This window comes from Psammomys obesus, unplaced genomic scaffold (genome assembly GCF_907164565.1).
Source record: "Psammomys obesus unplaced genomic scaffold, mPsaObe1.curated_primary_1811, whole genome shotgun sequence".
Taxonomy (NCBI): domain Eukaryota; kingdom Metazoa; phylum Chordata; class Mammalia; order Rodentia; family Muridae; genus Psammomys; species Psammomys obesus.
Window position 1 is genome coordinate 3,054,186 of NW_026591643.1, and position 17,075 is coordinate 3,071,260.

The following is a 17,075-nucleotide window of genomic DNA, read 5'->3' on the forward strand; positions in this document are numbered from 1 at the left end:
GCTGGGCGTCCCTCATTAGGATCTGTAAGACTTTTGGCATGGGCCAGATGCAAACCTGAGCCAGCTGCTCTGTGACCTGATGGTGCTGGCATATCGATATATGTTGTTTTTTAATCTGAGTTTTTTTTCCCCCTTTCCTTCAGCCCTCTTTTCTAGCCTGCTAGCCTGACTTCTTGCTGTTATACATTCCATTTACCTTATTCCAAAGTGTGCTCATTACACTTCCATATTCATATAAAGGTTTTACTTATTTCTTGGCAGTTTGAGACTAGAGCAGCCATGTGTAGACAAATACTGTCATTCTTTAGGTGGTGGTGGGTGGCTGAGAGTATGTATGTGATATACATAAATGTGCCTGTATGTGCAGAGGCCAGAGGTTGACTTTGGGCATCTGTCCCATCATTCTCAACCTTACCAGAGAGGCAGTCCTCACTGATCCTGGAGCTCACTAGTTGACTAGATTGGTTTGCTGGTGATAACTGTATCTTCCTGTATTCACATCCCAGTACTGGGATTACACAATCCACGCCCAGCTTTTTACATGAGGGGATCTGAACTCCGTCCTCATGCTTGCATAGCTAAGCCATCTCCAGAGGCCTGCTCTTCATTTCTTCAGTGTGCATCCACCGGATGCCTGCTCCTTGACCCCATGGTTACTAAGCACTGAGAAGCACGGCAAGAAATGATAGACACGCAGCGTACATCTATGCTCTGGTGATCATTGCAACATTCACTCTGCTTCCTTCTAGTTTTCGTAAACTGAAGGCTTGTTTGGTTTGTCTTCCCTTCACTTCTCAGAAAGGTGTCAGCTTTGGAAATTTTCATCTTAGCCCTGGGGTGCTAGTGTGTAGAGGGTTTGCCCAGCGTGCGTGAACTCCTAGGTTTGATCTCATAAGCTGGGCATGGTTGTGCTTGCCTATAGTCCAGACACTTAAAGGTGGTAGCAGGGAGTTCAAGGTTCAAGAGTACCCCTGGCTGTACAATATATAAGACCCTGTCTTAAAACAAAACCAAAAGCACCCTCCCTTGAAGTTCCCAGAGCAGTGTTTTTAGGTATGTCTTGCTTTGTTCTGCCTACCACTCTTTCTCTTGACCCTTGTGCTTAAGCCTTTATTATGACATTTAACTCCAACTCTGCTTCAAAAGAAAAGGAAAGTACAGGAAAAGCCTACCTCAGAGTTGAGTGATTTATCAGTGTTCTAGAGAGTGCTTTCTTTTCTGACTGAGCACCAGCACACCCTCTGGAAATAACTCACTGTTGTGTTTGGGTTTTAGCCGATTACACCTCAACAAGAAGGCAACAGACAAACAACCCTACAGCAAGCTCCCTGGTGTCTCTCTCCTGAAACCCCTGAAAGGGGTGGACCCCAACCTGATCAACAACTTGGAGACATTCTTTGAACTGGATTATCCCAAAGTGAGTATAGCCCTGTGCCCGGGAGAGATGGGCATTTCAACACTGTATATGAGGCAGAAGCCTTAATGTTTTATATACATAAAGTGAAAGTAAGCTTTGCTTGCAGTAAGAAAGCTGGAAGTTTTTCCAGCCTGTATTCTATATGTGAATGCAAAGGAAAGTTTGTTTTTGTGAATGAAAGAATACTTCGTTGATTATGAACAAATCTTAGCCTCTCCCTTACAAGCCCACATGGTTTTGAGGTGGAGCATAATCTCACATTTGCTGCCGTCATCCCATCTTTAAAGCTCAAAGACCTAGTTCCATGCAGTTCTTTTTATATGTCACATCCTTGTGTATTTAAGTTGGTGGGAGAGGAAGCTGTGTTGATGATCTTCAGTATGTAGTGAGTAACAGCATATGCCAGAGACAGTTCCTATTCTTTCATAGTATAGTTTCTGAAGTAGGGTCAGGGAAATCCACAAAGTCCCTGCATCTAAGGGAAGTTTTTGTTCTGACAGTATTTTACTTTAAAAACGTTAACGTGGTTAAATGTGGCACAAAACCTTCTAGTTCTTGAGTACATATAGCAACTATTCAAAATTACCTTTTAAAACACTGAATTCAGAGGTATTTTCTTTAAAAAAAAAACAACAACAAACAACTCTCTTTTCTTTGCTCTTTCTCTCAGAAGTTACACAAATGAATTAACAAATGAGCTTGTTACCTGCTCTGGGCCAGCAGCTGTGTAGGGACTAGGGGTCTAAGTCCGTTTCACTATAGGATGTATACTCTGTTGTAATCCAAATACAACATTTTCTGTAAAACCTGCTATGTAAAGCAATTCCTTATAAATAGTAGTTTAAAATGTTTGTACTTGAAGGGCTGGGTGTACCTCAGTAGAGTACTTGTGTGGCATGCATGAAGCTCTGTGATCCACCACCAGCCTGTAGAGGTGGGGAGAGAGAAGCTGAACCCTTGGTCTTTGGTACATAGGAAATTTGAGGCCAGTGTAGACTCCATGAAGCAAATGGTGGGGGTTGGAGGGGGGATTTTTTTTGCCTAATATGCAATGTAATTAATTAATATATTAAAGCACATTTCACGACTTAGGGCGTAGCTTGGTGATAAGGGCCTATGTAACCACGGCCTTTGGTGCAGAGGGAGTTTGAGGCCCTGGCTTCAGCTCCCAGGGCCAGCCCTCAGCATTTTGTTTTGAGTGGCATTTTGTCCTCTTTACTATAGAAAATGTTTACATTTCCAATGTCTACAGGTCTGACTCAATGAGGAGACTTTCTCTCACTTACACTTTTAAATAGTTATTTATACATCTAAATTTGTTCATGAATATAAAGATAGCATTCATTATTAACTGAAATTTCAAGTGGTTTTGTTTCTTTATTTTTTGTTTGTTTATTTGGTCGGTTTGGTTTTTCGAAACAAGAATTTCTCTGTGTAGCCTAGCTGTCCTGGAACTTGTTCATGTAGACCAGGCTGGCCTCGAACTCACACCAATTCACCTGCCTCTGCCTCCCTAGCACTAGGATTAAAAGCGTGCGCCACCACTGACCAGCTCACAATTTCAAGTGTTAACGTCTTAAATATCCAAGGGTGAAGTATGATAAATGTGAAGGCTTTTTTTTTTTAGCTGTTGTCCTTACTCTTGGTCTTTAGACACTTTACAGTTTGAAAAGAGAAGGTGAAAGTGGTTGCAGTCCCATGGATTGCCTTCTTCCAAGCTTTCAGTCTGTATCAGCAGTTCAGTTAGAATAGTTTACCGTCTGTTCCATCTCTTGAAGATTTAGGAAGTCAGTGTTTCTTTTAGTTTAGTTTAGTTTTTGTTTTTCAATACAGAGTTTCTTTGTGTAGCGTCGGCTGTCCTGGCCTCGCTTTGTAGAGATCCATGTGCCTCAGCCTCCCTGAGTGCTGCGCTCCTCTTGAAAGTCAGTGTTTCTAAAAATATCTTAAAAGTATATTTTTAATATGTACTCTATTTTTAATGTGTATATATGTCCAGTCTTCTAGAATATAAAAAGTACCCAAAAAGTTATTCTGTGTATTAGCTAGAAAAAATGTTAATCACGTCTAGTGTTTTGCCAGTTATAATTGGAGAGATTTGACTATTTTAGTTCAGAGATTCCTAGCACCCAGGGAGACACAGAGGTGATACGTCAAATTCTAAAAGAAGGAAAGAATGAAAGAAGAAAGAAAGAAAGAGAGAAAGAGGAAAGAAAGAAGCCATCTTAGGTGTTTGTTCCTGGATACTGTGGAGGAATTTTATTTGTAAGGTGACTAATGAAGTCGTTTTGTATGTTGTATGGGACTAGAGAGACGGCTTAGCAGTTAAAGAGAACAGACTGCTCTTGCAGAAGACCTAAATTCAATTCCTAATAGCTGCATCAGGCAGTTCACAGTGGCCTGTAACTGCAACTCCAGAAAATCAGACTCGATGCTCTCCATGGGCACCAGCACACACACAATGAAAATCTTTTTTGTATTTAAAGATTTTGGTGCAACCTGATTTCTCTTTCTTTCTTTCCATTGAGTGTAATTTACTATTACATTTTATGAAATTCTGTCTTCCTTGGGGAAGAGCCACACTAAGCCTTTTCCCTCAGTGTCTTAGAGAATGATACTGCTTAGAACCACTTTCTCCCCCTTGCTGTTCATACCTGTCAAATAGTAATATTCTAAAACGGTTAAGGAGTTCTTTAGGGTGTTCCTGATTGAGCGAGCGGCTTAGTAGATAGGAAGAAAGCGAACTATTATTTTGCCCTTTAAAAGTCACCTAGCCTTTCCAGTCATCATCAAGACAGTCTTTCCCTACTGTTTTGAGAAAGCAGGACAGCGTGTAGACTCAGCCCTCTGAGAAGTTTCGAGGTAGTAGGAATGGCACCCTTTGCTCTCTCAGACTTTTAGCTGGTCTTTTGAGGCCAGGTGACTATATGATTAAGAGATTTTTAAAAATAATAGTAAGAATAAACTGCCTTGCTGACAAAACCTTTCTTGAATTTAGTCCTTGTGTTCAACCACAGATTTCTTTTCTGCCAGTATTTTTGCGAGGTAAGATGCATGCTGAAGGCATCATGAATATTTTGTTTCTGCTTTTTGCTTTTTATACTTACGCATAGAAATAAACAGAATGGGCTTTCCCGTGGCTTGAGTCTGTCCCTGTGATTTAACTACTTCAAAAGTTACAGGGGAGTTTGGGTAGGGCCATTTAAGTGGTCAGAAATGCCTTTCCAACTTAAAAAAAAAAAAAAAATCTAAGGACTTTTTCAGAAGACCTAAGTTTAATTCCTGGGAAATCAGGCCATTTTGTCTGCTGTGGGGTGTTCTTTGCGGTTGATAGTGGCTTCATGAAGCGGTGCTGCACTGCGGGCAGTCCCCGTACAAGAGGGAGTGGGCCTGGTTTCTCAGTGTAGCCTTTACACCCTGCACGCTCTGTAAGCTTTGAGGGCACGCTCAGTGCAAGTCACGAACAAACTTGATATGCAGGTTGTCAGTGGGACAAGCGCCTGTCTGAGAATGACAGGTGCCAACCTCAGGCACTTGCCAGGCTCTTCCTGCTGCTGTCTGACAAGTCCTGGGCCTGGAGAGCTGTCTCCACCCAAGCAACACTTGTCATAAGCAGCTGTGTCCCTTTGGAGTCCTCGTAAATTTTAAACTTTATTCACACAATTACTTCTTTGTCTTTCAGTTTTGATTGATCTAGAAATGCTAACAGTGAGTGCTGGTTTTATAATAGGTTAATTAATGTTAAATATCTTCTTTTGACCAGTATGAAATACTCCTTTGTGTACAAGATCATGATGATCCAGCCATAGATGTGTGTAAGAAACTGCTTGGAAAATACCCAAATGTTGATGCTAGATTATTTATAGGTAAGTACCAAAGTCTATGTTGGCCATTTTGCTTTAGTAGTTTTAAATATCGGTAATCTTGCCTCAAACTCTAGATTAGGGTATGAGACACTCAGTAAAGTTAGATAGCATGCTTGCGCTAAGTGTGTTTTCTAAAGTGGGGCGAAAGATATTTCTATTCCTTCAAGGAAAGTTATGAAAAAAAATCTGGGTTACCAAATGGCACACATGAAAATATTCTATTCAATAATCAGGTTATGAGTATTTGTTGTTTTCTAATTTTTTTCCCTTGTGAGACAGGGTTTCTCTGTGTAGCCTTGGCTGTCCTGGACTTGCTTTGTAGACCAGGCTGGCCTGGAACTCAGAGATCCACCTCCCTGAGTGCTAGCATCATAGGCGTGTGCTACCTCACCCAGTTCTCTGTATTGTTGTAACTATGTAACTTCAAAATGAGTCCTGTGGGGGTTTTCTGTCTGTCTGTTTGTTTTGTTGGTTGGTTGGTTTTCACTTATTCCCTACCACTAAATAAAATGCGATTATGATATGGTATAGTATAATGTTTTAACATATGTATATATGGTGGAATGGCTAAATCAAATTAATTAACATGCATATTAACACACTGATATGTGGTGATGGAGCTCAGCAGTTTTCAGGTATTCAACATATACATGGTGCTATAAGCTCATTAGGCTGAACAATTATTAAGTAACAGTTCCTAGTGCTAGTGGAAGAATTTGTGAATTAGAAAACACATTAGGTTGTCGAAGACAAATGAAAAATTCTCCTTTTGTGAATGAGTAAATTTTATAGATTTATTGTCTATGAATAATAGGAAATATTTAAAAATTAAAAATGTTTAAAGTGTGAACTATGGCAGTATTGTATTTCTTTCTCCATCATGTATCATTATAGCATTTTTAGCATTATATAAATCTTACTGTTGTACTTTTGCATTTTTAGGTGGCAAAAAGGTTGGCATTAATCCTAAAATTAATAATTTGATGCCAGGATATGAAGTTGCAAAATATGATCTCATATGGATTTGTGATAGTGGAATAAGAGGTAAGGTTTCTCCTGTTTTTAAAACTATTCATTTGATGATAGACATCAAAAACATCTTGCAACTGTGTTATTTATCAGTCTGTGGTTTGCCTGATAATTTACTTCAACATATTTATGGTATTATGTTAGCTGTACTCATTAAGATTTTAATTTTTTTATGACCTAACCTAGATGCTACATGTATTAAAACTTTTGCATTTTGAAGAGGAAAATCTCAGCCATTAAAAAAATAGTCATGAAAGGCGGTGGTGGCGCATGCCTTTAATCCCAGCACTTATCCCAGCACTTGGAAGGTAGAGGCAGGCGAGTCTCAGCAAGTCCAAGGCCAGCCTGGCCTACTGAGTGAGTTTCAGAAGAACCAGGGCTACAAAAAGAAACCTTATCCAAAACAAAACAACAACAAAAGTAGCAGTGATTCATTATCCCATCTCCAGCCTTTCTCTGGTATAACATTTCTTATTTGTTGGACTCTTTTGCTTGTATCTTTTGGGCTTCTGTAATATGCTATTCTACCTAAAGAGTCAAATCAACAAACTCATGTTTCCTAAAATACATAAATTTATTAAGGCATTTGTGTCTTTTAAAAAACCTATTTAGATGATTTTAGCAAGAAGTTTCTCTCCTGAACTAAAAATGTGTAGCTTTTTGAAGTTTTATGTTCTCAGAATAGGTGATTAATATTATTAAATCCAAATGTTCAAAATAATATATTTCATTGTAATTTAATGGATATTTTACTGAAATTTTCTTTTTTTCTTCTTTCTCTGTGGCCCCCCCCCCCCCCCCAATTTTAGTCATTCCAGACACATTAACTGACATGGTCAATCAGATGACAGAAAAAGTGGGCTTGGTTCATGGGCTGCCTTATGTTGCAGACAGACAGGGCTTTGCTGCCACGCTAGAGCAGGTAAGCACAGCGCTTATAAATTGTCCTCGTCACACCAGTGGACCTGGCTACCTGACCTTAGCTTCGTTGCCCATGTGGGACCCTGCTGATAGCACTCGTGTTCCTCCAGAAGGAACTTGTTGGGTCCCTGGGTCACTTACTGCCTTGGCCTGATGGGAATGGCTGTGCAGAGGAGACCGCTGTGTGCCCTGGCCCGGCTCAACACTCGCTTTTCCTCCAGACTGTTGTCTTACATGATGTTCTTTTAAACGGAAAGTATTTTGTGACATACTGTAAAGTATTTCAAATACAAAAAAAAGGTTCATGCAAGTCTTTATTTAGAAGAAAAAGATCCTTCATTTCCTGATCATGTTGAAAAACATTCTGCCTTTCTTTCTTTCTTTCTTTCTTTCTTTCTTTCTTTCTTTCTTTCATAAGTGTGTGTGTGTGTGTGTGTGTGTTCAAGCATGTAAACACACTCTATGGCCATTTCTTTCTTTCTTTCCTTCTTTTCCTTTCCTTCCTTCCTTCCTTCCTTCCTTCTTCCTTTCTTATTAGTATACAAAGCTCTGGGTTTCTTTAAGGCAAAATGATATATACCATTTTGTTGACTCTCAACTCCCCTCCTCTCTATCTTTCTGCCTCTACTTTTTTTTTTTTCCTCTTCAATCTTTTGTCGTTTACAAGTGCTGGGAATCAAACCCGGGGACATGCTGGGCAAACTTTTCATCACTGGGCTACATCTTCAACTCTTTCTCTTTAGAATTATAATCAAGATCTTAACTCATGTAAGGAATGATAAACTACAGAAACACAAAAGAAGCACATCACTTCCACTCCCAAAAGAAAACCTACTTTCCCACTAAATAAGACATTAAGGTTCAGGTTTGTGTGGTAAATTTTTTCCACTTATGTTCAGTTTGGGTTTTGTGTTTTTCTTATGTGCCCTTTAAAAGACATGGTTAAGAATGTACTCTAGAAGCAATTCATACATTAGTCTTATCACTTCATAAGCTTTTCCCATATTAAAGCTTCATAAAGGTCAGTTTTTATTAGCTTGGACTCCTAATCTGTCATACCTACTCTTACACTGTCAAACAGAAAGCAAGGGAAAGGCTCTCGGTATCAGGTTGGATGTTTGTCCAGTTCCTCTTTAGCACATCTTACGTTCACTTGATTATTCTAATTGCCACAGACTCAAGAGGGTAAAACACATTACTGTAAGGACTTTGATTTGTCCTTTGGCAACTTAATCTCTCTCTTTCTGACTCCCCTATACATCTATGTGTGTTCGTGTGTGTATGTAGGAAGAAGAGTATGCATGGGTGTGTGGAAGTCAGAGATCAATATCAGGCTTCTTCCTCAGCCACTTTCCACCTTATTTTTTGAGACACTGATTCTCAGATTCTTGATGAATCTGGAGCATCCCAATTTGACTGGACTGCTTGGCCAGCACGGCGCAAGGACCCTCCAGCATCAGATTCCACAAAGACTGGGATAAGTGCATATCATGTACAGCTTCTTGCTGGGCGAGGTGGCACATGCCTGTAATCCCAGAGCTCAGGGAGGCAGAGGCAGGTGGATCTCTGTATTCGAGGCCAGTCTGGCCTACAAAGGGAGTCCAGGACAGCCAAGACCACAGAGAGAAACCCTGTCCCAAAAAACAAAACAAAACAAACAAACAAAAACCACAATCCCCAAAACCCATTTCCAGCTTCTTTTATGTGCATGCTAGGTCTGTAGCTAAGATCATTGTGTTTGTGTGTCCCTCACTTTGTCATCTCAGCCCCGAGGTCTCTTTCCTAACACTGCCTTTTCTCCTACTGTAAGAAATTGTTAGTCTTAAAATCTTGAGTCTTCTGGTTGGTAAAAAGAACTGCAGGTGGCTGTTTTAAAGTAAAATACTTAGAAATATACACACAGATGTTTATATCAATGAAAGTACTTCCAGAATGCACCCAGTCTACTATGCTTTGAATGAATGGAGATCTAACCAGAAGAATCTTCCTGTATGATAAAAGAAATCTTTGCCCAAACCGCCAGCCCTCCGTGGTGCTGTAGCCTTAGGGAGCTGCTTAAGGCTTAAGGTGGATGCTCTGGTAGGAATTAGGTTTGACTCAATCACAGTGCTTCAGTGGAGTCTGAATTGAACATAGGTAGCAGGAATCATAGTCTTAGCTGCCTTGTAAAATCCTGTTGTGCTGCTCTTTGTGAATACCCACCATTAAGAAAGCCCTACAGCTCTGTACTTGGAGGTAATTAAAAAAGGCAGTGCATCCGAGGTAACAGTGACTAGGGCTTCATGTCTAGCAAATAGAGCAGTGACAGTTCACTGCTGATGGGTCAGGTTGCAGGTCTCAGGACTTCAAAGTGTTACAGAGAAAAAACAGTAAGAGAGAGGGAGCTGGAGAGGCAGCTCAGCGGTTAAGACTGAGTGCTATTCTGGTAGAGAGAGAGGACCAGAATTGGGTTGTCGGCACCCAAAGTGGGCAGCTCACAGTAGCCTGTGATTCTGTTCTATCTCCAGAGGGTCCTGAACCTCCAGCCTCCCCAGAAACCCATGCAGGGGCACGTGGCTCCCCTACAGACTTACAGGAATATACAGAATTAAAAATAAGTCTAAGAAGAAATAAAATTGTCCTAAACATTGGTGCTACCCAAATGTGGTCTGTGTATATGTATACATGCTTATACACACAAATATATACATACATGTACATGCCACTAAATGTTTTAAAATCAGGAGACATTAAATATTAACATTTTATATACTATTTAATATTTACTTATTTTTACTTCTAAAGTCTTTTTGGGGTTTATCTTGTAATCTATTAATTTTATAAAAGATAATGTTTACCCAAATGTAGAACATACTTTTCCCATCATTTCTCAGTAACGATGATAGCAAGAGTAGTCAGCCAAAGAAATCACTAATTGCTTGGACTACAGTGATGTCATTGTCTGTTTCTTATCCAGGTAGTGTATGTGACCATATTAGGACACTCACTCAATCATATTTTAACAGAAAGTATTAGAAAAGTTTATAAGCTTCATATTTTTATCATTAAAACCTAATTGACTATTTCTGTGTTTTTTTTTGGGCAGGTATATTTTGGCACTTCACACCCAAGATCGTATATTTCTGCCAATGTAACTGGCTTCAAATGTGTGACAGGAATGTCTTGTTTAATGAGGAAGGATGTGCTAGATCAGGCAGGAGGGCTGATAGCATTTGCTCAGTACATGGCTGAAGATTACTTTATGGCAAAAGCAATAGCTGACCGGTAAGAAAACTAAAGTGTTTTAGTATCCAGCTTACTTGTATTGGCTTATTTTTTCTGTTCCCACCATGAATTCAGGCTACTTTATTTTATTATTTTTGCTAGTGAGCATTCACATCCAATTAATGTAGATACCAGTAGCAAGTATCTTCCTCCATCTCATTCCGATACTGTAGTCTGAAAGGAAGCTTTTGAGAGCATGTAGGTAGGAATCTCTATGTGTAATCATAATCTCTTGGTGTAATCATAAATGAATGGGTGAGTTTTTAAAAAGTACTATTTAAAACTAAACTTTCTCACTGTGGTTTGTAGTTTATACACATGAGTGTTTTACCTGTGTGTGTACACCATGTGTGTGTATCTGGTGCCCTTGGAGCTCAGAAGAAAGCATCTGACCCCCTGGAACTGGAGTTCCTGATGGTTCTCAGCCACCATGTGGTGCCGGGAACTGAACCCAGGTTCCCTGTAAGAGCAATAAGTGCTCTCAAACCACTGAGCCAGCTCTCCAGCCCAAAACTCTGAAATTTCTTAGCACATAATAACATTTCTGTTTTGGTTTAAAGGAGATAACTGCTTTGTATGGTTTTTTATTTTAAAAAATCTTCTTGATAAAGAAAGTATTTGAAGTTTTTCCATATGGTGTCTGTGAAGCTCACTGTCACCTAATGTCTTCTGAGATAGTGCTTATGCTGTTTACTCTGCAGTGATTCACGAAGGCAGACCAGTCAGGCTTGGCTCTGTCCATCAGCGTAGACACAGATCACATTATAATCACCTTCATCTTCAGAGGCTGGAGATTTGCAGTATCTGTTCAAGTTAACCACACACACACACACACACACACACACACACACTTGGGGATGACCAGAGACAAACTACTGAGCACAGAACTCTGCTCACTGACTATGGCTGCACTTAAGTTCCTGAACCGATAAGCCTAGGGAATGCAGCTCCTTCCAGTAGGAATGTGTCACCATTGTGGGCTGATTCGATTGCGCAGAAACAGCCATAGTATCAGTGTGTTCATCTTCAAGGACTGGGCTTGTCCTGAATACCAGGCACTGCTTACTCTACAGTGATTCACGAATGCAGAACCAGTCAGGCTTGAATGTGTCCCATCAGCGTAAACAGAGATCACATTATAATTATCTTCATTTTCAGAGGTTGGAGATTTGCAATGTCTACACAAGTTGCCATGCAAAACTCTGGTTCATACTCGATTTCTCAGTTTCAATCCAGAATGATCAGGTAAGTCAAAGTATTGTTTTATACTCTGTTAAAATGGATGTGCATGTGTGGTATGCTACGTGCATATATAATATGATTGGAAAATGCATCTGGTGCAGGTGTCATGGTTCATACTTTTAGTCCTAGCACTTTTGAGAGGCAAATCTCTTTGAGTTCAAGGTCACCCAGAGCTACATAATAGAGACTCTGTCTTGAAAAAAAAAAAAAAAAAACAAACTTGTTTTTTTCTGTGTATAGAAAAAAATACATCTAAAGATTAATTTGCTTTCAGAAAAGTTTGGTTTTTTTTTTATTAAGATAAATTGAATGCCTAAATCTATTTTCTTTAATAATACTGAAATTTTAAAAAAAGATGTTGAAACTAACCTCTGTATTTGTCAGAGTCTAGACCATGTAAATGAATGTATAGCCATTTTTATTTACTAAATAAAAATAGGAAAGAGATTCATAAAAGCAAAACTGAAAAAGGAAGTCTGGGGACATAACTAAGTTGAAAGACTGCTTTCCCAGCATGCAGACAGCCCTGGATTTTCTCCCCATACAGCTTAGGTGTGGTTCCTGCCTGTAGTCTCAATACTTTAGGGAAAGAAGCAGAGGATTAGGAACTGAAAGTCATCCTTAGCTACATAAGGAGTTTGAGGCCAAACTGAGCTTCATAAGAGAAAGCATAATAAAGGTGCACGCCTATAATCCCAGCACTGGGGAGGCAGAGGCAGGCGGAGCTCTGTGAGCTCTGTGAGTTTGAGGCCAGTCTGCTGGTCTACAGAGGGAGTTCTGGGAGAGCCAAGGCTACACAGAGAAACCCTGTCTTGAACAACAAAACAAAACAAACAAAAAAGAATATATAAATAAATAAATAAATAAATAAATAAAAACATTTCAAAGAGGATAACCTTTCTAGGTATGAGAAGGTTGAATGCTGATCGTCTCTGTGGGCCTGGCCAGCAAGGGCAGGGCAGGGCGGTGCTGGTGCGGGTGGTTGGGCGTGAGGATTGGTTGGTTAGTTGTGTAACCAGGCTGTCGTCTTAAAATCCTCTCTGTTTTTTTGTTTTTTTTTTTCAGGTGGACCAAATTGAGAATTAATATGCTTCCTGCTACAATAATCTGTGAGCCAATTTCAGAATGCTTTGTTGCCAGTTTAATCATTGGGTGGGCAGCCCACCATGTGTTCAGATGGGACATCATGGTTTTTTTCATGTGTCACTGCCTGGCATGGTTTATATCTGACTACATTCAACTCAGGGGTGTCCAGGTATGTGGATACACAAGAAAGGGTTTGCAGTAATCTGGTGAGGGACCAAAACTAGTTTAGTTTAGAAAAGGTTGAAGGGGGTTGGAGAAGATGGCTCAGTGGTTAAGAGCACTGGCTGCTCTTCCAGAGGTCTTGAGTTCAATTTTCAGCACCCACTAGGTAGCTCACAGCCATCTATAGTGGAATCTGATGCCCTCTTTTGTCATGAAGCCATGTATTCAAATAGAGCACGCATATACATAAATACATAATACATAATTTTTTTTTTAAAAAAAGAAAAGGTTGAAGAAAGTCTGAGTCATTCTTTAGCTTCATATCAAAGAGCAGAAGCCAGGTGCACTGGGGCACACCTGTGATCCCAGCACTCGGAGGCAGAGGCAGGTGGATCTCTGTGAGTTGGAGGCCAGCCTGATCTACAAAGGGAGTCCAGGACAGCCAAAGCTACACAGAGAAACCCTGTCTTGGCCTTGGGGGTGGGGGGATAGAATGTAGGCATAAAATTAAGCAAAATTTAGAAACTTACAGTTAGCTCAGGAAAATGATGTTAAGCAAATAAATATTCAAACTGAGACTGCAGTTATTTTCACACTACTTGTGCTAATGATAAGCGTTTTTTGGTTTTTTTTTTTGTGTGTGTGTGTGTGTGTGTTTTTGTTTTTTTTTTTTTTTTAGATAGTATTGCAAGGTACTTAAGTCACCCAAAGAGTAGAATTCCAGGAGCTCATTCTTTCTTCCCTCTCTGTCTGTCTCTCTCTCTCTCTCTCTCTCTCTCTCTCTCTCTCTCTCTGTGTGTGTGTCTGTGTGTGATCACTGTGCTCTTGTCCTCCCATCTACCATGTGGCTTTTGAAGGCTGAACTGAGGCCATCAGGCTTTGGCAACAATTGCCTTCCCTTACTGGGCCATCTCACCAGCCTAGGAATTTTATTCTTTGACTGTATATTTAATCTGGCAGGAAGTAAATTGATTTTTATCTTTAATTCTCAGGGTGGCACACTGTGTTTTTCAAAACTTGATTATGCTGTGGCTTGGTTCATCCGCGAATCCATGACGATATACATTTTCTTGTCGGCACTGTGGGACCCTACGATAAGCTGGAGAACTGGCCGCTACCGGCTGCGCTGTGGGGGGACAGCAGAGGAGATCCTCGATGTGTGATGAGAGCTGTGTGGCTGCGAGGGACAGACAGAAGGATTACAAATTATGTTTATAGAAGTGCTTTCAAGGATCTACCTTCAGTAGTTCTGTCACATGGTATCTGCTCTTTAATTTATTCGCATGGCACTTGCATCTGTGAAAGGAAAACAAAACAAAACACATCTGTAGTCTTGGCCAAATAGAGTATTTTGTGGAAGTAGAGAATCAGGACAATTGGTTCTAGGAAACTGGGTTTGTTTTTGTTGTTGTTGTTGTTGTTTATTTTTTTAAACAAATAAATATATCTATCTATATATATATATCTACACACAAACATGACTGCTCTGCAGCAGACACCATGACAGTACCCTTCAGTAGGGAAAGTTTCTTATGTGAGTGTACTCATTCTGAGGTCTGTGTGGGCAGGACAATGGCAGCTCTGTGAGAGAAGGGGACAGGCTGCGGCCTCCCCTGTGTGAGCTGAATGACGTTGTGCAGGGAGGAGCCAACTGAGAAACTTTTTCATGCTTTATGCCTACCTCTTGTAGTTGTTGCAGAGCAAATAGAAGTTAGAAGTTGTAATACGGTAGCTAGGCCTTGCAAAAACAAATGGAAAACTTTAAAATAATAATAATAATAATAAAAGAGCTGGAGTCTAGTATTTATAAGAATCTGTGAGAATTTTTTTTTTTTTGGTCTCACTGCAATGAACCAAAAGTGGCTGAGCTTGGATTTTAATTGTAACCATGAATTGAAGGCATCTTTTGGACCAACTGTTGTTGGTTCTGTCTTGAAACATGTTAATCACTGTGCTGTAATTAGCAGAGCTGAATCTTTCCTTCCCTGCTCCTCACCCAGCCTACCCCATCTTTCCTTAGCTTTTTTTTTAGGGGTGGGAGTGGGGTGTGATCTTGTTTTAGTGTGAGTGGATGTTTTAGTAGCTGTAAGGAAAAATGCATTTCAGACACAGTTCACACAGGAGCTATTTTCTTACTCAGTATGTCTGTATTGTTAATAAGAATGTAATTTCATGATACAGGTATTTAATATCTTTTTTAAGTAAGTAAATATTCTAGCTATCAGTAAATTGCAGTAGAGAATTAACAGGATGTAGTGAGGTTTGCTCTTAAAATCAATCAGTATCAAACTAAGTCTGCTGTGTGTGTTGTTTGTTTTTGTTTATCTTTTTTTACTATAATAGTCTAGTTTTATTTAAATTGAATTTTTGTATTCAGTTTGTATGACAATAGACTAGGTCAGCCTAGTTGTAAATGCATGCTTTACTTTACTCTTCTCTCTCCATCACACAACTAAACTTGCTTGTCAGCCTGTGCTTAACTTGTGGTGAACTGGACTTTTGTTTAAAATAAGCAAAACTGTACGGGACGGTGCATCAGCCTTTCCCCTGTCTTTTTCACGTGGCATTTGCTTTTCCTTCAAAATTTGGTCGCATGTTGACCCTCTGATGCCTGCTGTTAACACCAGCCCCGAGGCAGCTTCACACCCGTGTTACTGTGGCTTCCGTGTGAGCGCATAGCGTGTAGCCTATTAGCAATAACTTCCTGTTTATAGAGAACATTTTCATCTTACTGAGCCAATCCATTTGCCTAATGACTATATACACAGTCTAAACTGCAATATACGTGTAAATGTGTATATACTATACATACACAGTGTACTTACATTTTTCTGGGCCAAACTTTGTTGTCCTTCCCTCTCTTTCTCCTCCCTTCCCCCTTCTCTCTCTCCTGCCTTATGATGAATTTGTTTGAAGGGCATTTCTTCATGAGCAAAGGCTTGGATGCATATTCTTTTTTTTTTTCCTCTCTCTGTGAAATGGGTAATATTGTCCCCTGAGGAAAGTTGCACAGTGAAAACCAGTCTAGTTATGATCCACTGAGTATTTGTTTGTTTGTTTTTTAATCTGTCTTCCATGAGTTGAGTTTTGCTGAGCATGTTTGTTATTTGTTAGTTTGTTTGGTGGATGTCATTCTTTGCACTGCTGAAGTGAAATCTTGCTGACTAGTTAGCTTTTTTGTTGATCTCAGTATGGGCAAAGAAACAAAATCCAAATGTCTGGACAGATTTCTTGTGTTCTGTAAATATATTTTTTAATGTTCTGTATGTGTGTTTTATGTGGTCATGGAGTATTTCCTTAGAGCGAAGCTTCAAGTACACAGAGAGTAACTCTTTTGTCTAGCAAGTTTGGAGTGAAGATAAAATAGTAAGAAATACTGTAAATATCAAAGCATCACAGCAGAACTGTAGGATCCCAAATTTATAATAAACTGTCTTTTTAAAAAAAAAAAACAATTAAGTGTCTAGAATATATCATGTTTTATTATTTAAAATCATTATTTTAAGTTTTTTGTTCAGAAAATAAAAATTTGAATACAATCAACATGAGCAGTGGTGTCCTGTTTACTCTGAGCTCCCTCTTATGCTGTGCTCAGTGCTCCTACAAGCTGTGCTCCCTTCCTTCTTCCTTCCCTCCTTCCTTCTTTCCTTCCTTCCTCCTTCCTTCCTTGCTTCCTTCCTTCTTCCTTCCTTCCATTTGTTGGGACAGGGTTTCTCAGTGTAGCTCTGGCTATCTTGGAACTCACTCTGTAGACCAGGCTGGCTTCAAACTCACAGAGATCCGCCTGCCTCTTCCCTGAGTGCTGGGCTTTAAAAAAAAAAAAAAAAATCTTCCTTGCACTTGATCTATGCTGGATTTAAAGGGTGGTTTCTCTGCTTTGGCTGCGCATTAGAACGGGCTGGAGAACATAAAGTACAGGCACCCCACCCACACATCTACGTTAATCATTCTGGGTGGGGTTTCTGCTGTGGCTGCACTTGGAGAGTTACTGGTCCCTGATAACTGACCTCTAGTACAGACCCAGAGCTGCCTCTGGGAACTCTGGGCTGCAGCCTAAACTCTGCCTTTCAGTTGTATTGCTTCTAGAGATG

The 17,075-nt window shown here is 39.9% G+C and overlaps 1 protein-coding gene across 1 annotated transcript in view; it reads left to right on the plus strand.

Moving 5' to 3' along the window:
- Ugcg (UDP-glucose ceramide glucosyltransferase) overlaps positions 1 to 16,527 on the plus strand; it is a 33,189-nt gene extending 16,662 nt beyond the window's left edge. Inside the window, exons 2-9 of the mRNA XM_055611708.1 lie at positions 1,276 to 1,417; positions 5,178 to 5,280; positions 6,223 to 6,324; positions 7,119 to 7,231; positions 10,316 to 10,494; positions 11,653 to 11,739; positions 12,802 to 12,991; positions 13,977 to 16,527. Of these exons, the coding sequence (XP_055467683.1) occupies positions 1,276 to 1,417; positions 5,178 to 5,280; positions 6,223 to 6,324; positions 7,119 to 7,231; positions 10,316 to 10,494; positions 11,653 to 11,739; positions 12,802 to 12,991; positions 13,977 to 14,147 (1,087 nt within the window). The 3' untranslated portion in view covers positions 14,148 to 16,527. The remainder of the gene's footprint in view (positions 1 to 1,275; positions 1,418 to 5,177; positions 5,281 to 6,222; positions 6,325 to 7,118; positions 7,232 to 10,315; positions 10,495 to 11,652; positions 11,740 to 12,801; positions 12,992 to 13,976) is intronic.
- Positions 16,528 to 17,075: the final 548 nt, after the last annotated feature.